The sequence below is a fragment of the Balaenoptera borealis genome, assembly GCF_965194805.1.
Source record: "Balaenoptera borealis genome assembly, chromosome: 2".
NCBI classification, from domain to species: Eukaryota; Metazoa; Chordata; class Mammalia; order Artiodactyla; family Balaenopteridae; genus Balaenoptera; species Balaenoptera borealis.
Genome location: NC_138867.1, coordinates 167,329,608 through 167,354,758, shown reverse-complemented (window position 1 = coordinate 167,354,758; position 25,151 = coordinate 167,329,608). Strand labels below are relative to the sequence as shown.

At 46.7% G+C, this 25,151-nt stretch overlaps 1 protein-coding gene across 1 annotated transcript in view; it reads left to right on the top strand.

The window, feature by feature from the left end:
• MAML1 (mastermind like transcriptional coactivator 1) overlaps positions 1-8,838 on the top strand; it is a 48,388-nt gene extending 39,550 nt beyond the window's left edge. The window contains exons 3-5 of the mRNA XM_082379300.1: positions 1,545-1,784; positions 3,282-3,378; positions 5,325-8,838. Coding sequence (XP_082235426.1) covers positions 1,545-1,784; positions 3,282-3,378; positions 5,325-6,304 — 1,317 coding nt within the window. The 3' untranslated portion in view covers positions 6,305-8,838. The remainder of the gene's footprint in view (positions 1-1,544; positions 1,785-3,281; positions 3,379-5,324) is intronic.
• Positions 8,839-25,151: the final 16,313 nt, after the last annotated feature.

The window sequence follows — 25,151 nt, the reverse complement described above, 5'->3', positions numbered from 1 at the left end:
CGCGCACCGTTATGAAGAGTGGCCCCCGCTCGCCGCAACTAGAGAAAGCCCTCGCACAGAAACAAAACTCGCACAGAAGACCCAACACAGCCAAAAATTAAATAAATAAATAAATTTTAAAAAAAAATTAAAAAACTCAATGCTAGTAATACTATGAGGAAATTGACATGTTCAGATAGTAGTGAGGGTGTGTAAATGGGCACAATGCTTTTGGAAAGTAATTTGACATTTCAGATCTTTCATAAGCCATAAAAATGTTCGTAAGCATTGACACATTATATACCCCTGCAAGAAATAATCCAAAAAAAAGAAGAAAGTTACATACAAGATATTCATTGCATGATTATTTCTAATAGCCAAAAACTGGAGGCAGTCTAAGCATCTGTCAGCAGAAGAATGCATGTGTAAACGTTTATAATTCTAATTATTTCAGCCATTAAACTGCTACACAGCCACTGAGAGCATCCTAAAGAAAGAGCTGCACAGTGATGTCTGCCATTTCAGTAGTACTTTGCACCTTACAAGACACTCTTGTAGTCCATAAGCTTCTGGTGATTGGGGTGAGGAGATTACTTCAGAATCTGTCTGCTCAAAGATTAGAATCTTGTAAAAAGATTAAATATACAAATGAGGGACTTCCCTGGTAGTCCAGTGGTTAAGACTCCGCGCTCCCAATGCAGGGGGCCCAGGTTCGATCCCTGGTCAGGGAACTAGATCCCACATGCCGCAACTAAGACCCGGTGCAGCCAAATATATACATAGATACATACATACAAATAAGGACTGGGGAGAAGCTCAAAAAGTTGAATTTGTTTAAATGATAATTGCTTTTTGCCTTTTTCCTGTATGAGTTAAAATTTCTCCTTTTCTTTTAAAGGTAAGTAATGATGTTGGGGTAATATTGTGGTAACCTTTGACATGACTCTCACTTTAGGTCCAGGTATTAATAGAGAATATCCATTAAAGTTCTCATTGGTACTCAGTATTTTTTGAGCATGAGTATCTGACAAAAGTCAAGCAGTCTCTTCCCAGGAAAATGCTGTACACAGGTGGACAAACCATATAATTTCAGGAGGTTCAGGGACAGCCCTGCCACCAGGGGCCCAAGGTTTGCACACTCAGAATGTAGCATCTCCATCGACCAGAGCCCCTCAGAAGTTCCTCCTCTGGGGACCTGTCCACACCCATGCATTCCAGTAAGGGAGCATTTATAAGCTACAGTAGCCACTGGAACTATGTATACAAATATACGAGCTTAAATGTAAAATCACACCTTTGCCACTGGTGAATCATAGGAAACAAACCTAACATGCAGCTAGTGACTGTTCATTGCCATGCCTGGATACTCAGGTGTTAGTGCTATTGGTCTGCAGCCCTCCCTACCCTAGGGGGTGGTTTCACTGGAGTCACCTGCAGGGAAGAAGAGGCTTCAAGAGAGAGCCTTGAGCCAGGCTTTCACTGGATGCAGCTCATCTTCTCTGATCAGGGCTTACAGTCTTCAGTGTGTCCCACCTGACTTGAGACCCCCCTTTCTGTGTTGACAGGACCAGAACCCTCCCAGCGTCCCTGTACCAACCCAGGCTGCCAGTGTGGGGACTCAGCCACCCGCCGTGTCCGTGGCCAGCACTCACAGTAGCACCTCCTTTCTCAGTAACCAGCAGCAGGCAGCTGTAATGAAGCAGCATCAGTTGCTTTTGGACCAGCAGAAACAGAGGGAGCAGCAACAAAAGCATTTGCAACAACAGCAGTTTTTGCAAAGGCAACAGCACCTTCTGGCAGAACAGGTAAAGAGAAAGGTGGAAGAAAACCCCACCATCCCTTCCCATGTTTGGCTGCCTCCCAAGTCACTGCAGTGGCTACAAGCTCCAGTGTGTATGTATGTGGATTTGTGATTGTATGCCCAGTATTAGAGTACTCCTGGAAACAGGAGTGTGGTGTTTCTCAGACAGTGGTAGCCTGTGTCAGAGCAGCTTTATGTCACTCAGTGGGGATCAATGAAGGCCGAATCTGTGGCTAAAACTGTATGTGTTAGGAACATTTTTCCATGTCCCTTGTCAGCAGCTACCAAAGCACTGAGCTCACTGGTCCACCAGTTTGCTATGGGATCCACCTTTTTTGTAAAGGTAGAGATTGCTATAAGGGAGAACATAAAGCAGGGAAATGAAGACATCCCTGAGGTCCTGGGGTTCAGGAATCAGGACTGACAAGCCCCCTCCCAGTCCTGCAGTTCACCCACTTGGTCACCAAATGTAGTGTTCAGGTACCAAGGTTACAGGAGTTCTCAGGATTTTAAATTACATCCTTAAGACATAAGAGAACTAGCTACCCAGAGGATAAAGTTGATTGAGGATGACTTTAAAACCCACATTACTGCCTCATTTCTGCCATTTTTTAAATAACAGCTTTATTGGGATGTAATTCACATGACATACAATCCACCCATTTAAAGTGTATAATTCAAATAGTTTTTAGTTTATTCACAGAGTTATACAAACCATCACCACAGCCACTTTTAGAACATTACCTAAAAGAAACCCTGTACCCATTAAAAGTTGTTCCCCCATCTTCCCAAGCTTAGGGAACCACTAATCTACTTTTTATCTCTATAGATTTACCTATTCTGGACATTTCATATAAATGCATTCAAGATTCAACCATATTGTAGCATGTATCTGTACTTCACTCCTTTCTGTGGCTGAATAATATTCCATTATATGAATATGCTGCATTTTATTTATCTATTCATCAGTTTATAGACGTTTGGGTTATTTCCCCTTTTTGTGGACATAGGTTTTCAGTCCTCTTGAGTATACACCCAGGGATGGAATTGTTGGGTCATATGGTAACTCTTTAGTTTAACCTTTTGAGAAACTGCCAGACTGTTTTCCAAAGCAGCTGCACCATTTTGCGTTCCCACAGCAGTGTGTGAGGGGGCCAGTTTCTCCACATCCTTGACACGCTTACCTGTCTTTTTGATTCTAGCCATCCTAGTAGGTGTGAAGTGGTATCTGTCTCATTGTGGCTTTGATTTGCATTTCCCTGGTCTGCTATTCTTTTTTCTTTTAACTGATATATCACCTTTTTTTTTTTTTTTTTAAATCATTGCCCCATCCTTCTGTCTCATACTGTAATTTATTAAGAGTCCCCCAAATGAGATGACGAGCATTATCTCCATAGGAGTCCCTCTGAGTAACAAATTTGGACAGTTTACTTTTCTCTAATCGCTTTGTTTTTGTTTTATGTGGGTCTTGTTGTTTTCTGTTGTTATTGGCATTTTCTAGGAGAAGCAACAATTTCAGCGCCATCTGACCCGCCCGCCACCCCAGTACCAAGACCCAACACAGAGCACCTTCCCACAACAGGTTGGACAGTTCACAGGTGAGGAGTGTCTGAGGCAGTGGAGTGGGGCAGGGGAAGGCAGGCACTGGACAGAGCAGGTAGGCTGTTCCACTCATGCTGAGTTCCTGCCGTCTGCCCAGCTTTATGCTGTAGATGCTAAACGGATGTATGTGCTCCTGTAACTCCATTCTGCATAAGGAGCCTGGCGTTCTGGTTACCCTACAGGTCAGGAGAAGAAAGTCATAGAGGCAGACTACTTTGGCTAAGTGCTTTGGCTGGGTCCCTGGCTGTATAATCTTTTGAGGCAAAATCATCTGTAGTTGGAAGATATCTTATCAATAGGAAGTGGCTTCTGTAATTCTTAAGAAAGTTCTTTGCTTCTACCATTATGTGTCTGTTCAAAAAATGACCCTCTCCTATTTTCCAGATAAGGAGAGACTTAATGCACTTGTATGGCCTTTTGCTTCTTTTCTTTCTTCCTGTCTGCTCATATTGGTGTCACAGATGGCAGTTATCAGCAGCAGACAGTTGACGAGAAAGGGGCAGGAAGCATTCTGAGGTCTCAGCTGTCACGTCTCAGATATGTGAGGGAACCTGACCGCCATTGCTCAGGCTGTTGCTCCAGAAATATAGAGAGATTTCAGGTGACAGATGCAGTAAAATCTAGGCCATACCTGCCTTCCTAGCTCTTGGAATATCTTCGAAACCTGTGCTTCTCTTGGTCAGTGATTCTCGCTATAAAGTGTCCCAGAGAAGTTGACCACAGCTGTGCATTCCAGAGGAGACTTAAGTGGGGTTTTATGCTTGTGCTAACAGGGACCAGGGGTTGAAGTCTGTGGGCATCTCAGAAGCCTGGGTCTTGGCCAGCTTTCCTGCCTTCATCCCATCTGATACTGTTGTGGGCTATCAGTGGGAGAGAAGTGGACTGTTTCAGCATTTCCCTTTTGTCTTCAGCTCAGTTTTTAGTTAGGTGCTGATGGAGAGAGGAAGAGGAGAAACAAAGTGTACTCAGTTATGGCCAACCCCTGAACAATCGCTCCCCTACCCACAAAAAAACATCTCAGTCAGGGCTGTCACCATGCATCCACTGCTTAAGACAGAGTCCCAAATAGCAAGTTCCCTGAGGACAGGACCCCTCTGTCCCATTCTGTGCTGTCTCCCCAGCACAGAACCCACCACAGAGCAGGTGCTCAGTAAATATCTTCTGATCTCAGTCCAGACTCCTTCCTGCCGTCACCACCCTGCAGTGCCACACTGTGTGGGCTCATCTAAGTGATCCTGACAGTCCCTGCCGAGCTAGGTCTAAACCAGAGTCACAGTCCAGCTCCCCTTTGGCTTTGCAACCCTGTCCCCTCCTGTGATGGCTGCAGCTCTTCTGAATCTGGCCGGGACCATCTCTTCCTTTTATCTCTAGACACTCTCCCCACATTCTAGCCATAGAGTTTGCCCCTTCCTCTGTGCCTGTCTTATAAATTATTTATTTATTTATTTTTGCTGTGTTGGGTCTTCGTCTCTGTGCGAGGGCCTCCTCTAGCTGCGGCGAGCTGGGGCCACTCCTCATCGCGGTGCGCGGGCCTCCCACCACCGAGGCCTCTCTTGTTGCGGAGCACAGGCTCCAGACGCGCAGGCTCAGCAATTGTGGCTCACGGACCCAGCTGCTCCGCGGCACGTGGGATCCTCCCAGACCAGGACTCGAACCCGTGTCCCCTGCATTGGCAGGCGGACTCCCAACCACTGCACCACCAGGGAAGCCCCTGTGCCTGTCTTAATCTCCTTTTTGCTGCAGACCGGCCTCCGTTCCACCCTGTGGGAAACCTTTGCCCCCAGGGCTCTCTTTGAGGTTCCACTGATCATGAGGTATCTGGTGTTCTGATTTTGCCTTTCAGGCCTGTGGGATAGCAGCTGCAGCTTGGGTCTTGGAGGTATCTCCATAGTGGTGGTGAAGAAATGCTAGCTTAGTTGACAGAATTTTCTCTGTCTTCTAGGGTCCTCTTCTGCCATGCCTGGCATGAACAACTTGGGTCCATCTAACTCCAGCTGTCCTCGAGTGTTCCCTCAGGCAGGGAATCTGATGCCAATGGGCCCTGGACACACTTCGGTTTCCTCTCTCCCTTCAAGCTCAGGCCAGCAGGACCGGGGTGTGGCTCAGTTCACTGGCTCGCAAAGCATGCCACAGGGCAGCCTCTATGGCATGGCTTCTGGTATGACCCAGAGAGTTGCCCAGCCCCCGCCACAGGCCACCAATGGACATGCCCACATTCCACGGCAGACCGGTGTGGGCCCGAACACCTCGGTTTCAGCTGCCTATGGGCAGAACTCTCTGGGGAACTCGGGTCTCTCCCAACAGCACAATAAGGGGACCCTGAACTCTGGTTTAACTAAGCCACAGGTCCCAAGGGTATCGGCAACCATGGGAGGCCAGAATTCCACATGGCAACATCAGGGAATGCCGAACCTGAGTGGCCAAACCCCAGGGAACAGCTCCGTAAGCCCCTTCACTGCAGCTTCCAGTTTCCACATGCAGCAGGCCCACCTGAAGATGTCCAGCCCGCAGTTCTCCCAGGCGATGCCCAGCAGGCCCATGGCCCCCATGAGCTCAGCAGCTGCAGCGGGGTCCATGCTGCCCCCTGTGAGCACGCAGCAGAGGACCAGTGCCCCTGCCCCAGCACCTCCCCAGGGAGCCCCACAGCAGGCCTTGCCGGGCCTGAGCCCAGCTGGGCCTGAGCTGGGGGCCTTCAGCCAGAGCCCCGCCCCAACAGTGAGCGGCCGGGCAGGGCTACACTGTGCCCAAGCCTACCCTGTGCGGACCGCAGGCCAAGAACTGCCCTTTGCCTACAGTGGGCAGCCGGGTAGCAGCGGGCTGGCCAGTATGGCCGGAGATGCCGACCTGATCGACTCCCTGCTGAAGAACAGGACTTCGGAGGAGTGGATGAATGATTTGGACGACCTTCTAGGACCTCAGTAACAGGAGGATTTGTGGTGTTTTCAGTGTTCATATAGCCTATATTTTTGTTCTCAAATTCAAGAAAGAGCAACTACTTTGGACCAAAAGCCCACAGCCCAGGGAGCTGGGCAGGTAGAGCTTAGAGCCATGGGGCTGAGGCCTGGTCCTCCCAGGCTCTTTGGGACCCAGGGCTCCCAGCCAGCAGTTGTGGTATGTTGGGCTGGCCCCACCCCATCTGCTGGCATCGTTATCTGGTGTTGGGACAGCAGGACAGGGTTCTGCAGGTGGTTTTCTATCCAAATGACCAAAAAACCAACAGTGAAACCCCACGATGTCAGGCTTATAAAAATCTGTGCTATCATGTTGACTTAATCCAAGATTTCTCCACTTGCCCCAGTTTGGGGACAAATTTTTGTTGAAACTTTATAGCAGAACTATTTGCAATTTGTAGCATAGAAAAGATTTTAAATTTTTTTTAAGGTTTTAAAACAGATTAGGGTAGGTGGTGGTTTAAATTGATAAGTGGCATTGGGAACTTAGGGTTTCCTTTTGATTAAGAGCCTTTTTTATTCCTGCTCTTTGTCAGCTTTCAGGGCAAAGGGAGGCTCACTGGAAAATCATTTCCGTAAGTGCAGGCTGTGACTGCACGTGCCAAAAAGGAACAGGATGCCACGAGACAGCAGAGTTAGTGACACAGATCTGGTCTTTGCAGCAGCTCCTCCTCCTCCCAGAGTGCTGGTCTTCCAGGCTGGACGTGGGCTGAGGAGTCCCTTCCTCCCATGTGTTGGTAGCAAGACCCCAGGCAGCCCCCAGGCCAAATGCGGAAATGAAATAATTGGGATTCCTGTGTCCTCTTTTGTTTCTCCTTTTGCAGTTTCTCCGAAAACTCATATTTAATATGTTAGGAAGGTGATCATTGTTGAGTTATGCACAGATGTCTTTCCTGCACCCTGTTTTCATTTCCCATAACCTTTCTTTCTGCCTCCCCTTCTTTCTCTCTCCAGCCCAAATGGAAAAACTCCTTAAGCCACTGATTTACTAGATTGGAGAGGAAAAGGAAGAGTCATTAGAATTCCCTAGGGAAGCCTAGCGTAGTAAGGAGCTGGGTATCCCTTCCCCAGAAAGCAAAGGTTTGTGGGAAGGAGAAAAATAGGTGTGCCCTGTTTGGCAGGGAGGACGCAGGCTGGGCCAGAGGAAGGAATTCCACTTTGTTTTACTACTTCTGCCACTCCCTTGTCAGATGACTTGCACTTTTTAAAGAGAATTGCTTTGTAACACTAATACATCCTTTCTAACGATTCAAGTGGATTTCTCTTTTAAGGTCTATGACTTTTTAGGTCTTGACTAAGCTAAGAGTCCACAACAACCTGTGGGCTGTTTGTGGGAAATGAAGACAGCACTTCGATGTAACGAAAGCAACATGGTAAGCACAAGGTGAGACCCTTTTAAATGGGGTGTCAGAGAGAAAATAGTACGCTGAAAAGAGTGGCGTATATGCAGAGTGGTCTCTGGCAAAACCGCAACCCCATTTTTATTTCCCTGGAGCCTCAAAATGGATAATTCAAGGAGTATCATATGTAAAGAATTGAGCCAAGGAAAATATTCACACAACCAGCTTGAGTGGCTTTGAGGGGACAAAGGGTTGTACACACATTGGTAATTATTTTGCACCAGCAGTGCCTTTCATGGGGGTACTTGGACCCTCAGATCTTCTTCTCTAATAGCCATTTGCCACCACGGGTGGTGTTTGGGCCATTTCCCCTTTAAACACCCTCCCTGCCTTCCCCAGTTACTGAATATAACTCTCAAAGAAGGGAATGAATCATAAAGCCAGTGAAGACTCCACCCTCTGAGTGAGTTCCCCGATCTGAAGGGGAAGAGGGTGACTTCAGCGGGTTTTCTACCAAAAATAGCAGGCCGAAGGCTGGTGGTGGGTCCTTATTCCTCTCCTGGTCTCCCTCTGGCTGCTGCTCACCTCTATCCCCGGGCGCTCGCGCCTCTGCCTCCCCCTTGTGGGGAGGGCTGCCCCTGCCTTAGTCCTGGGGCCACCTAGACGGACAGCAGGCTTCTCACTTGCTGCAGTGTCAGAGCAATAAAATGTGATGCTTGGAGTCCCCCCAGGGAGCTGCCTGTGGCTTTATTTATGAATCTGGTTTTTGGGTAGTCAGGGAAGGAGACAACTCCACTTCAGTGCAAATCCCCATCTTCCAGGAGCCATGACTCAAAAGGGTGCTTGGACTTTTGTTATACACACTTGCTTTGTGTAAATAAATGTTTACAATTTTATATTAAAGATGGAATAAGCGTTAGAGCTTCTGACTGTATATTTTTTACTTTTATAGATTTTAAAACTATGATCCTTTATATATGTGTTTTGGGGGCTATAAGTTTTATGTCAAACAGTTGGTATTGTTAACTTTTTACTGTCATCAAAGTACATAAAAGTCCTATTAATTCCCTTATTCTTCTACTTCCCTTAACTCTGGTATACACCAAAAAGAAATCTTTACTTTCCTGTTTTATCATTATAAAATAATAAAAGTATTTTGCTAGTATGGAAACTGCCCATGTATTTCACTTCACATGGCTGTGCCACAAGGTAGGAGGTGGACCAGTACACAGCTGCTTTGTTTGGTAGTTGATTTCCTTTTGTGATTTAGCTGCTTTCTTAATGCACATTGGTGGTGGGGGTCATTGGTTTGTTTTTTGGTGATAGATAGGAAATTAGCACTGACATAGCCCAGGGCCACCGGTGTCTCCCCTCTCTAGACCTCATCCATGCCCTTATGTCTAATGTGAGGGAAGTTGGACTTCAGGGATACTTTAGATCCTTAGCAGTTCAGATGTTTTACTTAAACCCTTAGGTTTACCATCAATGCAGTTCTCTAGGTCTTGTTGAGTTTTCTTTTTTATGGTAAGAAAATGTGTGCTCTGGCATGTTCACCCACCCACTCCTGTCAGTGTCACACTGTGAAGGGGCATCAAATGATGACAGAAGCCACACTGGGAGCCTGGAAGGCAAGTCTTCCCAGTGACCTCTCACCTCAGCCATAGGCTGGAAGCGGGTCAGACCTAGAGAAGCTGGAGCTCTTAGAAGGGCAGGAAAGAGCAGCCTTCAGGGAGGAAGCCTGTCATGTGATGGAATTAAAAGGTTTAATTGCTCTAATGAAGCCTAACATAGCCATGTATATAAGGCACAGTAAAAGGAAGAACACAAGACTCATGAAGTCTTGGCTGAGAATGCACAGAATGTGTGTGTGGTTTGGGGTGGGGTGGGGGGCTCGCTCTCATTAGTGGTGAAGGAAGTACAAAACAGAACCAAAGGGAGATGATTCTGCTTGTCAGATTACCTCAGTCATCCTCAGTGCTGACTGCAGTGTGATGAGGCAGGCTGCTGTACAACTTTTTTGTGGGAAGAAATTTTGAAAAAGGTAGCAAGCGCCTTAAAATATTCGTGCCGTCTGTCCACCCCAGAAATTCCAATTCTGAGAAGCCATCCTTGAAAATAATTCTGAGTGCAGAAAAAGGTTATATAGCACAGTGGTGTTCCTAGTAGCACTATTTATAACTGCAGAAGACTAGGAGAATCTAAAGAGCTGTCAGAGGGGATTGGTTAAGTAAACTGCAGTACTTCCTCTTGATGAGATACAATATAGTTACTTTAAATATTTAGGAAGGTTTTGAACATTGCAACTTGGAATGCTGGTTTTGTTGGGCTTCTGTTGGGAGCCAACAGAAAAACTGGCTAATAAAACCCTGAACATTCCCTGCCCCCAGTCTGTATTTTAGGTTACCAGCTAATTCCCAGAATCAGAGGAGGTGTTTAACAAGCCAGGCCTCAGGAGTGCCAAGGGTCAGGCAGTTCCAGTCTCTGCCGCCTGGCCATCTTCCCGAGTCTGTCGAGAGTTACAAGCCAGACTCGTGTGGTGACGGAGGCAGGCTTCTTGAGGCACAGCTCCCTCAGCCCATGTTTATAGAGCACCCACTATGTCCAGGCATTGTATTAGGAGCAGGGAAAGTAGCAGCAGTATAGGAGAGCAGGGCCCTGCTCCGTGGACCTTCAGTCTCATGTGAAGGGGCTGTCATAAACAGGTGACAGATGATTTCAAAATGGTGTCAGGAAAAAACTAAAGCAGTGCATAACGTAGAGGCTGCCGTGGGGGAGGGGAGGCCTGAGAGACTTTAGATGTGGTGGGCAGAGTAGGCCCCTCTAAGGAGACACCTAACTGAAGCCGAGTACTGGAAGGGAGCCGGCCAGAGCTCTGGGGAAGAGCAGTTCACAGCCACATGGAACGGGAGAGGAAATTCCCCAGAGGAAGAGGGTGCTGTTAACAGGAGGAGAGGAACGCTGAGAAGGTAAAATCAACAGATGCCCAACACATGTTCAATTAAAAGCACAAAGGACATATGTTGCATATAGTAGGAGAGTGGGCCCTTGCCTCTCTGCCAGGTGACCCCAGCACTGCAGCATCCGCGGTGCAGGCCTGCGCTACTCTGGGGCCTCTGCCAGCCCAGCCCAAGGAGATGCTGAAGGTAAGATGGGGTCCCACATTCATCGCTGGGGTTGGACTGCTCCTGCCATCATTAGCAGCTTTATCAATTAGTCAACCTTAAGGCCAGTCAGCTGATGAGGGCATGGAAGTGGCAACGTGGAAGTGGTAAAGGTGTTGAAAGATGCAAAATGGTGGTCGCCTGTGAACTTGGTCCAAGGCTAGTCAACTAAAAGTTCCAGGTACTCCGGGACCAGCACAAAGAATGGTAGGTGATGTCTTGGAAACAGGTCAGCTCTTCTGCACATGGGATCAATTTGCCTTACTGGACCTTTCCTTCTTGTTCTTCAAGCTGGTGATGCACTGGCCACTTTTCAGATAGGCTTTGCTTATGTGTCAAAGATAATTTGCCTTCTGAATGGTTGCAGTAAGCTGGGCTGCAGACCCTAGTCAGTACCTGCAGACCATTTCATGGAAGTTGGAAAAAATAGCTTCAGACCCTCACTCAAAGTGGAATCCAGCATGGCAAAGACAGAACACACGGCTCCACCTCGATATCAATGTCCTGGAATGCAAACTTTGAGAGAGGTAACCTGTGCAAGAAAAAGGAAGGTATCTGAGAAAAAGATATCTGCTGCAAAAACAGATATGGCAACGAATACAACAGCTGCCCGAGGGTGGGGTGAGGGGGTTCAAGATTCCCTCTCCTGTCTAGTGGGGCTGGGTGGGAAGAGTCCTCTGCTGCAAGTGACACGGCGGGTCCTGGCCGGACAGGCACACCGTGCACTCCGGGGCTGTTAGGTGGTCGGTGCCAGGAGTCCAAGCAGAAGTCTCCATTTGTCTTTGTATCTGGAGAGCAGAATTTTCCAAGGTTACAGGAAAAAAAAGCTGGAGTTACATATTCTTAATAAGTTGTGAAGGATCTAGCTCCACTTGACGCAGCTGAGGTGAGTGCTTGCTGCCCTACCTTTGTATTTATCACTACTGACACCACCACCATCTCTCATCTTGAGTTTTAAGGCTCTAGATAGGTTGTATACTGTAAGTACCCACTTCTTTAACGCAGGGCGAAGCCCAACCACATACAGTCATCTTCAAAGTCCAGAGCTGCAAATGTTGCCGTCCTTCCTACTATGTCATGTTACCCTTGGAGTTGGAGGCCCAAGAGAATCCTTGCACCCAAGTAGTAAAAAAAAATCCAAATCTGCTTTATTAGTTATATCTCCCCCCATGCCATTTCTTCTTTTTGATACTTGCTTGTGCAGTAAAAGACACTTAAACTCTGCTGCTGCCTCTCATTCTTTCTGTTGAACCTATCCAACCTCCTCTGTTGGCTCCTCTCTCCACCCATCCAGCTTTTTAGCCCTGCCATAGTGTTATAGAAAGACTAGAACAAGAGAACAGGCTTGTCTGAGCCCAATCCTGCCACTGCAGACAAGGTGTGAGCCCAGCTGCCTCTTCAGGACCGAGGGGCTCCTTCCACCAAATGCCAGGAATGTTGGCTGCTGCCAGCTCTCAGCTGAGTCTGGGAATTGCCTTCAGTGGAAAGGAGCTGCCTTGCCTGTGGCTATGCCCCCTACTCAGGGGCAGCCCACATCTGGAGCCTGGCCAATATGGGGGTACAAAGGCCCAGCCCCTTTCCTCAATTTGGGACATGAAAGGGCCGCCCAGATCCACGGTGCCAGTGGGACCATCTGAGGCCTCAGTTGCGACTGCATCTCGGTTCAACACCCCTCTGCCCAGTCCAGCTGCCCTTGCCTACTCACCAGAATCTGCTTCTGGGGAAGCCAACCTGAGCCAGTAGGAGTGGGGAGTGCTCTCAGAGCTGGCTGGAGCGGGCTTACTGCCAGCTGCCCGGCCATGAGAGCCGCATCACTGGTGACCATGGGGCAGGAAAAGCCACTAGCATGCTGAAGTTAACAGGCTTTCAGCATGGTGATACTAGGATAGGATACTGGGGAAGGGAATGCAATATCCTACGCCTCTGAGAAGTTTAAGGGAAGGAGTAATTATAAGAACTGTGGAACAAAAGCCAAAAAAAGTTGTTAGTGAGGATGTGGAGAAGGTGGGAATGCAAAAAAGTGCAGCAGCTATGGAAAACAGTATGAGTGTTCCTCAAAAAATTAGAACTACCACGTGATGAGGCAATCCCAGTTCTGGCCATTTATTTATCCAAAAGTACAGAAATCAGCAGATACTAGCACAACCATGTTCATTGCAGCACTATTCACAGTAGCCAAGATGTGGAAACAATCTAAGTGTCCACCCATAGATGAATGGATAAAGAAGAGTGCAGTACATACGTACAATGGAATATCCTCGGCCTTTAGCAAAAGAAAATTCCTCCATACGCAACAACAGGGATGAATTTTGAGGACATTTTGCTAAGTGAAATAAGCTAGCCACGGAAAGGCAAATACCGTATGATTCCATTTACATGAGGTATTGAAAATAGTCAAATTCACAGAATCAGAGTGGAATGTTGGCTGCCAGGGGCTGTGGGAAGGGAAATGGAGAGATGCTAATCAATGGGCGAAATGTTTCAGTGAAGCAAGACGAAGAAGCTCTAGAGATCTGCTCTATAACAACAGTCAAGAACACTGTATTATACACTTAAAAATTTAAGAAGGCAGATCTCATGTTAAGTCTTCTTAACAAAGGGGAAAGACAAAGGGAAAAGCTAAACAAATACTCAACTCTAGCTTGTAGGTTTCTGGAGGCATAAGTTAGCAATTCTGGAACTCTTGCCTGTGCAAGTAAGTAAATAACATTGTGGATAATGGGAGCCAGATTTTTCACTGTTAGAGAAAGATAGAGTTACAAATATGGAAAGGAGGAGGGATAGAATGAACCCTGTGGTTTTAGATTTAAAACTAAAACTTAGTGCAAACTCATGGTTTTTAATGTACATATTTACATATGTAAATATATGTATCTGTCTATATATATGTGTGTATATACATATACACACTATATATATTTATATATATACATACATACACACAACCTGTATGTATGTGTGCATGTGTATACATACATCTCTTTCCCAGTTTTTTCTCCTGAGAAGGCATAGAAGCAATGAGACCAGAGTAGCAGTGAGCACACCTGGGCCCAGATCTTGGTTTCTAAATACCATTGTCCACTAAGAAGAACAGGTCTTCTTGTCCTTGGAGGAATGACTGATTCCAGAGCTGGAATAAGGAAAGTACTTAGATGCACTCTGAGAATCTTGTTGTGATAGAAAATAAGGAAATGCTCAAAGGAAGATGGGGACATGTCAAAAGGATACAGAAGCCAGTTCAAAGGTGTACCCACTGGCCAAATCTGGGACAATATGTACATCAAAATAAATAATGGCAATAAAGAATTGTAACCCATTAAGTAAAATAAGAATTTATTTTTAATTTAAGAATTTATGGGGCTTCCCTGGTGGCGCAGTGGTTGAGAATCTGCCTGCCAATGCAGGGGACACGGGTTCGAGCCCTGGGCTGGGAAGATTCCACATGCCGCAGAGCAACTAGGCCTGTGAGCCACAACTACTGAGCCTGCACGTCTGGAGCCTGTGCTCCGCAACAAGAGAGACCGCGACAGTGAGAGGCCCACGCACCGCGATGAAGAGTGGCCCCAACTCGCTGCAACTAGAGAAAGCCCTCACACAGAAACGAAGACCCAACACACCCAAAAGTAAATAAATAAATAAATAAATTTATAAAGAATTTATGAATCCGCAATGGTTCAGATAAGTAATTAAGTGGAGAAGAAGGGAAAGCTCTTTCTTAGTAATAAAGGTAAAAAGAATGATGGAATTACAAAATCACCATTTGGCAATCATCTAATAATAAATAATAAGTGATTCAGGCAAGAATCACCAATACTTGTTAAAATTGGGGGGTGAAAGTTTGAGAAGAAACAGAATTTTTTACACAATCTCAAATTGTGGCCCTACAAAGATACTTATTTCAATGTGGGGAAAAAGTTACTTTTGTCAAAGATAAACAAAGTCAGACATTAGGTAAGGGAGGTAACAGAGTGGGGACTCCAGCAGAGTCCAGGAAGTGAAAGATTACAAAAAGTGGGTAAGAGGGTTGGTCAGTGTCAAAGTGATTAGGCCATCCTTGTCTGCTAACTGGCACTACTGAGGTTAGATTTCTCTCCTCCCTCAGAGATCAGAAGACAGAGGCCCCAGCCCAACTCATGATGACTTTTCAAGGGGATGACTTTCAGCTCCTTGAGAAGGACACTCCTGGGTTGTAGGAGATACAAATACATCTTAAGAGGAAAGAAGAAGTTCTTAACAATTGTAGGGTTTTTAAATAAACGCTCTAAGAACAGGGAGGTCAAGAGCCTAGCTTCAGGTGTTGGCTGGAACAAATGGTAAATTCTTGTGTCAGCCTTGAGTTTTCCTGGCACTCAAGGGGGCTGGGTCATCCCAGGAACGTGTGCAGCCTTAGGCTGAGTTTGGGCAAAGCCTCTTAGTGTGAGGGGTTTGTCCAGGGAGGGTGGCCTGAGAGTTCTTGCAGTTCTCACTTTACGGTATAGAAACCAGCAGACACCATGTTAACAGCACAGGTATATCACCAGGTATGGGACAGACTGACATCACGGACGGTGCTCTAAGGACACCACTTCTCTGACATTCCTGCCCAAAGAGCATCATCAATTGTAATCTGTGGAAACTTTGGATAAACCCAAATAGGTAGATTTCTGCAAAATAACTGACCTATGATCATGAAAGACCAAGAAAGATCCACGAACTCATGAACTCTTCCAGACTAAAGGAGACTGAAGACTCTTGACAGCTGAACACAACATGTAATCCTGGAGTCCATAAAAACAGTACTGGGGGCTTCCCTGGTGGCGCAGTGGTTAAGAATCCACCTGCCAATGCAGGGGACACAGGTTCGAGCCCTGGTCCGGGAAGATCCCACATGCTGTGGAGCAACTAAGCCCGTGTGCCACAAATACTGAAGCCCGCATGCCTGGAGCCCGTGCTCCGCAACAAGAGAAGCCACTACAGTGAGAAGCCTGCACACTGCAACAAGGAGTAGCCCCCGCTCGCCGCAACTAGAGAAAGCCAGTGTGCAGCAAAAAAGACCCAAATGCAGCCAAAAAATGAAATATAAATAAATTAATTAAAAACAAACAGTATTGGGACAATTGGCAATATCTGGCTAAGGTCTATGGATTAGATAATGGTATTATCTTTTAAAAATTGAGACATAACTGACATATAACATTATATTAGTTTCAGGTGTAACAACATAATGATTCAATATTTGTGTATATTGATAATAGTATTGTCTTAATGTTAATTTCCTGATTTTGCTAATTGTACTGTAGCTATATAAGAGAATGTTCACACACACTGAAGTATTGATGAACAAAGATCTATTTTGTCTGCAAATTACCCTCACATGGCTCAGAAAGATAATGTGTGTGTGTGTGTCTGTGTGTATGGAGAAAAAGAGAGAGACGAGACAGATCAATCAAATACAGTATTAAAACAATAGAAACTTGGGTTAAGGCTATATGGCAATTCTTTGTATTCTTTTTTTTTCTTTTTTATGTATTTATATATTTATTTATTTATTTTTGGCTGTGTTGGGTATTCGTTGCTGCACGCCAGCTTTCTCTAGTTGTGGTGAGTGGGGGCTACTCTTCGTTGCGGTGTGCGGGCTTCTCACTGCGGTGGCTTCTCTTGTTGTGGAGCATGGGCTCTAGGCACGCAGGCTTCAGTAGTTGTGGCTCGCAGGCTTTAGAGCACAGGTTCAGTAGTTGTGGTGCACGGGCTTAGTTCCTCCGCGGCATGTGGGATCTTCCCAGACCAGGACTCAAACCCGTGTCCCCTGCATTGGCAGGTGGATTCTTAACCACTGCGCCACCAGAGAAGTCCCCTTTGTATTCTTCTTGCAAACTTTCTTTAAGTATGAAATTATGTTTTAAAAAAATTTGGGGGGAAAAATGCAAGACCAATCTGACATCATAAGCAAATTAATTCCAAGTGTATTAAAGACATCAGTGTGAAAGTTATCAAGCTTTTACAACAAGGTAATGTAGAAGAATATCTTGATGACCTGAGGGTAGGAAAGAATTTCTTAAACAAGACGGGAAAAGAGTTAACCATAACGTAAAACATGGATTAATGTCTTATAGTAAAATTAAGAGCTCCCGTACCAAAAGCCACCATGTGGACCCTGCGGACACTAGCCTCCGGTCAGAGGGATCCCCTCCCCAAGCTGGCTTTGGCCAGTGGCCAAGGGAGAAGTGCTGCGGCCACAGTGGTGGGCGACTCTTACTTGTGCCACAAACCCAGCCGTTCCATGGTGTGATGGGCCGCTGCTGTGAATGTTTGGTCCCACAGAACCAGCTCATGTGACAGGCTGCTCTGGCCACATAGTCACTTGGCGCCCCAATGTCCCAAGGTCCTATGGTCAAGTTTAGCTTCATTTTTGGAACGGTGTTCAGTCACTGGGGAAGGCACAGCTTTGCTCCAGGGCCCTGAGGGTGTGCACTAGGACTCCTACTGGGCCTTGCCAGAAACACCTCACATCTCTGTCTACTTCTAGTACCAGGGGACCTGCTGGACCTTGTGGACCGAGCAGGAGTTTGCTTGCCCTGAAGCCTGGCCCTGCTGCAAAGCCCTTTACTTCCTCTGGGTCCTATTCACAGCTGACAGCCTTCTGTGTCACCTGATAAATGTGTCTTGGCAGAGTTCCCAAGTGCGGAATATGCTGCATCCAAAACCCAAGTCTTGTCTTCCTTTTATCGTGGTAGGAGGCGCAAAGTGCAATAGCCTGTATTAAATTCCGAGGGATGTCTGACATGCCGCTCCCTAGTGACCTCACCGAGGGGACAAGCCCCTGACGCTCCAGAGGGCCTGTGTCTTAACAAAGCCTCGATGTGCTCAACACTTCCTGCTCATCAGGCCAATTCACACCACGTCATCAATATGATGACTCAAGACTCAAGCTTCCAAGAGCCCCTTGTCAGTGGAGTCACACAGGATTCGCTTAATTCCCCCAGCAATGAGTTGTGACAATACATGTGAAATGTTGCCATCCGGGGAAGCTCATAAGAGACTCAGCACCCAGGGTTCTTACTGGCAGCTGGTCACCTAAGTACCCTCTGCTGGCATGAACTAAAATTCCAGACTCCCAAAAGGAAAGCAGGTGTTCAGAATAAACCCAAACAGGTTTGGCACAGTGAGCCATTTTTATCAGTTAGTGGTGGGAACACTCCCAAAATCGAAGTTCCCAGACACCAGCCAAGGGCCAGCCTTGCAAGCAGGTTGCAAGGACATTAGTCTCAGGACTGTTGTGTTAGCTGTTTTTTGTACACTGCCAACTGCCTCATATGACCATTCTAACGACACATCCAGAAACCAGGGAAATGACCCAGGGGTCTTGGACCCAGTGGGTTCATGTGAAATGGACCTGGGCTAGGACTCTATTTGGAGGGCCTGGAACACACTTGGATTGTCACCTGACCCCCACGGTACACCCCTGCACTAAGAACGGAGCCAATGATGGTGCTTTGGGTCCCTAGGTGTCAGTGTTAAATCAATTCTCTATCCCACAGTCCTCAAAGACCCGAGAGTGTGTGTTGCTCTTTCCCTAGAGAATGCCATTTACCAAGGCAACAAGGGATGCACTGGTGAGGGGGCAGGAACATTGCTCAAAAGCCCATAGTGGCCATCCTCTGCAGTCTGGGATGGATGATAGGAAACGCCGTTATAGAACTGGGTACCATGGGAAAGATGGGAATGATAACAATCAGAAATAATAGAGGCTAGATGGCAGCACAGAACTGTCAGAAACCAAGTGTCAGTGGTGACCATGATGGTCAGCAAGATCAGAATGCTGGGATATGGAGGGACAGCTCACAGAACGATGTTCCTAGGGATGGGAGAGATGGGCAGTCGACAGGTGGACTGTTAAACAGCTGCAGTCAAGAGAGATGGATAAGCAGAAAGCCAAGATAGCCGCCCCAGGAAAATTCACGATCCCTTGTCCCACTTCCAGGCCTGAATCACTTCTCAGACCCAGAACCTACTGACTGAAGTCAAGGTCAGGTCCCTCGTAAAAACTTTGCAATGCGTGGCCAGTGTTCCCTGCATCCGCCCCTAAAGGGATCTGCCTAATTTACCCAGGTCAGTGTTCTTGCTACCAAGGTAGGAGAGTTTTTGTTTTTTTAGTTTTTTTTTTTTTTTTTTGAGGTATAAATGACTTAAAATATTATATTAGTTTCAGGTGTCCAACATAGTGATTCAATATCTTTAAACATTACAAATGATCACCACGTGAGAGTTCTTTATATATTCTGGATACAGGTGCTTTATCAACATATGGTTGCAAATATTTTCTCTAAGTCTATGGTTTATCTTTTTATTCTAGTGTCAACTACAAATTGGCACTTGCCATGGGCACTTGCCATCTACTTCTACAAATCAGTTAAATCAGTTGCCACTGCAGCTACTGACCTTCAACACCCCCTGAAAGAATTCAGGATGGAGGGACGTCCCTGGTGGCGCAGTGGTTAAGAATCCGCCTGCCAATGCTGGGGACAGGGGTTCGAGCCCTGGTCCGGGAAGATCCCACATGCCACGGAGCAACTAAGCCCATGTGCCACAACTACTGAGTCTGTGCTCTAGAGCCCGCGAGCCACAACTACTGAAGCCTGCACGCCTAGAGTCTGTGCTCCGCGACAAGAGAAGCCACCGCAATGAGAAGCCCATGTGCCGCAACGAAGAGTAGCCCCCTCTCGCCACAACTAGAGAAAGCCTGCGCTCAGCAACGAAGACCCAACGCAGCCAAAAATAAATAAATAAAAGAATTCAGGGTGGAGATCAGGAATGAGGCACTCTGCTCTGGAAAAACTGGCAGATCAGGTCTTCAGATATAGTTGGATAGTTTCAGGAGCTGATTTTATGAGCCCAATTCTTGCAGCTCCTCATATCTAGAAAAGCACTAAATTCCTTCATGGTGACATCTGCTCCTCGTGACTAGCAGTAACCCTCACAAGACCTTCTGCAAAAAATATGTGCTTGATTGCATGTACTCCTCCTTCACCAAAATCACATATATATTGAGCTTCCTCCCCTACCTACTTTTTTTTAAAATATATTATTTTTAAAATTAATTTATTTTATTTTATTTATTTTTGGCTCTGTTTTGTCTGTTGCTGCGCGTGGGCTTTCCCTAGTTGCGGTGAGTGGAGGCTACTTTTCGTTGTGGTGTGCGGGCTTCTCATTGCTGTGGCTTCTCTTGTTGTGGAGCACAGGCTCTAGGTGCGCGGGCTCAGTAGTTGTGGCACACGGGCTCTAGAGCCCAGGCTCCGTGGCATGTGGGATCTTCCCGGACCAGGGCTTGAACCCGTGTCCCCTGCATTGGCAGGTGGATTCTTAACCACTGTGCCACCAGGGAAGCCCCCTCCCCTACCTCTCTGGAGCAGTTTCTCAGAGCTATCCGAAATGCTGTCTCCAGGGCTATAGTCCTCATTTTGCCCCAAATAAAACTTAATTTGCAACTCTCACATTGTGCATTTTTAAAAACTATTTATTTATTTGGTTGTGCCAGGTCTTAGTTGCGGCAGGCTGGCTCCTTAGTTGCAGTACGTAGCTCCTTGGTTGCAGCAGGTAGGCTCCTTAGTTGTGGCTCGTGGGCTCCTTAGTTGTGGCGTGCAAACTCTTAGTTGCAGCATGTGTGTGGGATCTAGTTCCCTGACCAGGGACCGAACCCAGGCTCCCTGCATTGGGAGCGTGGAATATTACCCACCGCGCCACCAGGGAAGTCCCTGTGCATTTTTTTTTAAGTCAGCACTAGTAGTATGTTTGGATGAGCAAAAGTTTTAAATTTTGATGAAGTCCAATTTATTTTTTCTTTTATGGATCACTGGAGCCAAGGTCACAAAGACTTTCTCCCGTGTTTTCTTCCAGAAGCTTTTATAGTTTTAGGTTTTACATTTAAGTCTATGATCCATTTTGAGGTACTTTTCGGATATGTGTGAGGTATGGATGCAATTTCATTTTTGCACGTTTGTATGTCCCTGTGTCCCAGTGAAACCATGTAACCATTCGAGATTCGGACTCGAACCCAGCCAAAGCCCATACTGGGACTTGAACCCACAGTCTTTTAACTGAGATCACACCTGGTCTCAAGACTTAATGAAGCTCAGGTTCTTGATGTCTCGTCACAGAAAGAGCTCAGTTAGAGACAAAGTGATGGGTAAGAAGTGGATTTATTTAGAGAGAAACACACTCCACAGACAGAGTGTAGGCTGTCTCAGAAGGTGAGAGAGGCACCAGGGTATGGGTTTGTCAGTTTTTATGCGCTGGGTAATTTCACAGGCTAATTACTGGGAGGAGTATTCCAGCTATTTTGGGGAATGGGTGGGGATTTCCAGGAACTGGGCCACTGCCCACTTTTTTTTTTCTTAAATTTATTTGTTTTATTTATTATTTTTGGCTGTGTTGTCTTCGTTGCTGCGCGCAGGCTTTAGTTGCGGAGAGCGGGGGCTACTCTTCGTTGCGGTGTGCAGGCTTCTCATTGCAGTGGCTTCTTTTGTTGTGGAGCACGGGCTCTAGGCACGTGGGCTTCAGTAGCTGTGGCTCGCGGGCTCTAGAGTGCAGGCTCAGCAGTTGTGGCGCAAGGGCTTAGTTGCTCCGTGGCATGAGGGATCTTCCCGGAGCAGGGCTCGAACCTGTGTCCCCTGCATTGGCAGGTGGATTCCTAACCACTGCGCCACCAGGGAAGCCCCTCACTGCCCACTTTATGACCCTTATGGTCTGCCTCAGAACTGTCATGGCGCCTGTCGGTGTGTCATTTAGCTTGCTGATGTGTTGCAATGAATGTATACTGAGGCTCAAGGTCTAGTGGAAGTTGATTCGTCCTCCATCTTGGACCTATTCGGTTCTAACCAGTGTATGTTGTGTCCTCGGGCTATGTCATTCTTTTAAACATTGTGCCCTACCCTCTTCCCTCCTGTTTCACTAGCAGCACTTGTAGAAAAGGCTAGATATCTTGCATTACATTGTCTTTCACCTTTGTCACAAATTGTCCCTAGATGTGTGAGCTTATTTCTAGACTCTGTTAGATTCCACTAATTTGTCTAATTTTTTGTCATAGTAAAATTGAGCAGGGCCCTGTGGGCTCCCGGGCACATGGGGCTTTTTGTCCTGTTTCTTGTAGGCAAGACTCCAGCCTCCATGATCTTCCCTAAGTTCCAGGGGCAGATTTGAACAGTTGCTAATCAAGGGAGGAGCAGCCAATAAACCACCTGAAGCAAGATTAAAGGGACCAAAGAAGCTTATCAAGATTAGGAGACTGGACCACCTGAGACCCTGCACACACCCTAATCTTGTCAGCAACCCCACCCTTAGGGTGGGGGGTATGGTTATAAAACTCCTCATCAGGGCTTCCCTGGTGGAGCAGTGGTTAAGAATCTGCCTGCCAGAAAACCTACATAGACATTTCTCCAAAGAAGATATACAGATGGCCAACAAACACATGAAAGAATGCTCAACATCACTAATCATTAGAGAAATGCAAATCAAAACTACAAAGAGGTATCACCTCACACCAATCAGAATGGCCCTCATCAAAAAATCTACAAACAAGAAATGCTGGAGAGGGTGTGGAGAAAAGAGAACCCTCTTGCACTGTTGGTGGGAATGTAAATTGATACAGCCACTATGGAGAACAGTATGGAGGTTCCTTAAAAAACTACAAATAGAACTACCATGTGGCCCAGCAATCCCGCTACTGGGCATATACCCTGAGAAAACCATAATTCAAAACGAGTCATATAGAGCTTCATAGAAGCTCTATTTACAATAGCCAGGACATGGAAGCAACCTAAGTGTCCATCAACAGACGAATGGATAAAGAAGATGTGGCACATATATACAATGGAATATTACTCAGCCATAAAAAGAAATGAAATTGAGTTATTTGTAGTGAGGTGGATGGATCTAGAGTCTGTCATACAGAGTGAAGTAAGAAAGAGAAAAACAAATACCGTATGCTAACACATATATATGGAATCTAAAAAAAAATGATTCTGATAAACCTAGGGGCAGGACAGGAATAAAGACGCAGACGTAGAGAATGGACTTGAGGACACGGGGAGGGGGAAGGGTAAGCTGGGAGGAAGTGAGAGAGTGGCATGGACTTATATGAACTACCAAATGTAAAATAATAGCTAGTGGGAAGCAGCTGCATAGCACAGGGAGATCAGCTCCGTGCTTTGTGACCACCTAGAGGGGGGGGATAGGGAAGGTGGGAGGGAGACGCAAGAGGGAGGAGAGGGGCTTCCCTGGTGGCGCAGTGGTTGAGAATCTGCCTGCCAATGCAGGGGACACGGGTTCGAGCCCTGGTCTGGGAGGATCCCACATGCCGCGGAGCAACTGGGCCCGTGAGCCACAACTACTGAGCCTGCGTGTCTGGAGCCTGTGCTCCGCAACAAGAGAGGCCACGATAGTGAGAGGCCGGTGCAACGCGATGAAGAGTGGCCCCCACTCGCTGCAACTAGAGAAAGCCCTCGCACAGAAACGAAGACCCTATACAGCCAAAAATAAATAAATAAATAAAATGAAAAATAAAAAGAGGGAGGAATATGGGGTTATATGTATATGTATAGCTGATTCACTTTGTTATAAAGCAGAAACTAACACACCATCGTAAAGAAATTATACTCCAATAAAGATGTTAAAAAAGAAAAAAGGATCTGCCTGCCAGTGTAGGGGACACGGGTTCGAGCCCTGGTCCGGGAGGATCCCACAAGCCGTGGAGCAACTAAGCCCGTGCGCCACAACTACTGAGCCTGCGCTCTAGAGCCCGCAAGCCACAACTACTGAGCCCGTGTGCCACAACTACTGAAGCCTGCGCACCTAGAGCCAGTGCTCTGCAACGGAAGAAGCCACTGCAATGAGAAGCCCACGCACCGCAACGAAGAGTAGCCCCCGTTCTCTGCAAGTAGAGAAAGCCTGCGCACAGCAACGAGGACCCAACGCAGCCAAAAATAAATTAATTAATTTTAAAAAAAACAAAAAACCCCAACAACTCCTCATCAAATCTTCCTGGGTGGGGACACATAGTTTTTTGAGGCAGGAGCCTGCTGTGTCCTCCTTTGCCTGGCAAAGTAATAAAGCTATCCTTTTCTACTTCACCCAAAACTGTGTCTCTGAGATTCGGTTCGGCACCGGTGTACAGAGAAGTTTTCGGCATCAATACCGTTCTGATTACTGTAGCTTTATACTAAAGTCTTGTTGTGCTAAATGTTGCTGTGCTGAGGGGTCTCATTCACTAAGTCATTTTATGTTTCCTTGCTGGGTGCACATCAGGGATGTTGCTTTGTCCAAGGAGTAGCTAATGCTCAGAGGAGGGGGGAGATAAAGAGGAAGATAGGAGAGGCAGGAAGAGGAGGAAGAGGAGGAACAGAAGGAACAGAAAATTTCCAGTTGATGAGTCAGGGTGAGGAGGAGAGTTAGGAGACTGCAGAGTGGGATCCCTCAGGCTCCTTAGCACCCAGCATGGGGCCTGGGACCTATGGGTGCAAAGAGCAGAGATTTGCTGGTCAGTCAGAAGCAGCTCTCTGTGGAAGATGTCTGTGTCTACTGTTGTCACCCTGTAGAAGTTAGAGGTTCCTCCAAGAGAAGATTTATTGTAGTTAAGAGCATGAGCCATGGCGGTCACTGGATCTCAACTCATCCATCGAGAACCAGGCACCTACTAAGTGCCTGAAGCCGAATCCAGCCTCTGTACCCCAACACCAAATTAAATCTTGGAGACAGAGTTTTGGGTGAAGTAGAAAAGAATAGCTTTATTGTTTTGCCAGGCAAATGGTGCCACAGCGGGCTAATGCCCTCAAAACTGTATGTCCCAACTTGGAGAGGGTAGTGAGAAGTTTAATAATAATGGTTCAAAGAGGGCGTGGCGTGATCAGCTCATGGACATTCTTCTGACTGGTTGGTGGTGAGGTAAGAAGGAGTCAGCATCAACCATCAGGTTCCAACTGGTCTGGGGTCTCCGGGCTTGTGGACAGCATACCATCATTTTAATTGATAACTTCTCCCACCTGGAGGGGGTTTCGGCTTCTGCAAAACAGCTCAAAGTTATTGTTGTGTGTAGCCGTTGATGGGGAACCAGGACCTTGCCCCAAGGCTGCACTATTTTTTCTCTTGACTGTTTCTCCCTTGTCTCGCATCCCCTCCCTTCCCTAATTAACAACTGCTTGAATCTGCCCGTTGGAACTCAGGGAAGGTCATGGAGGTTGAATGAAGGCTATTTCCTGTAATCAAAGAAATGGGGGACCCAGAAAGGCTTTGTGCCCAGGAGCCCCACAGGTCCCTTCTTGGTATCATGCTGAGGGCACCCAGCGCT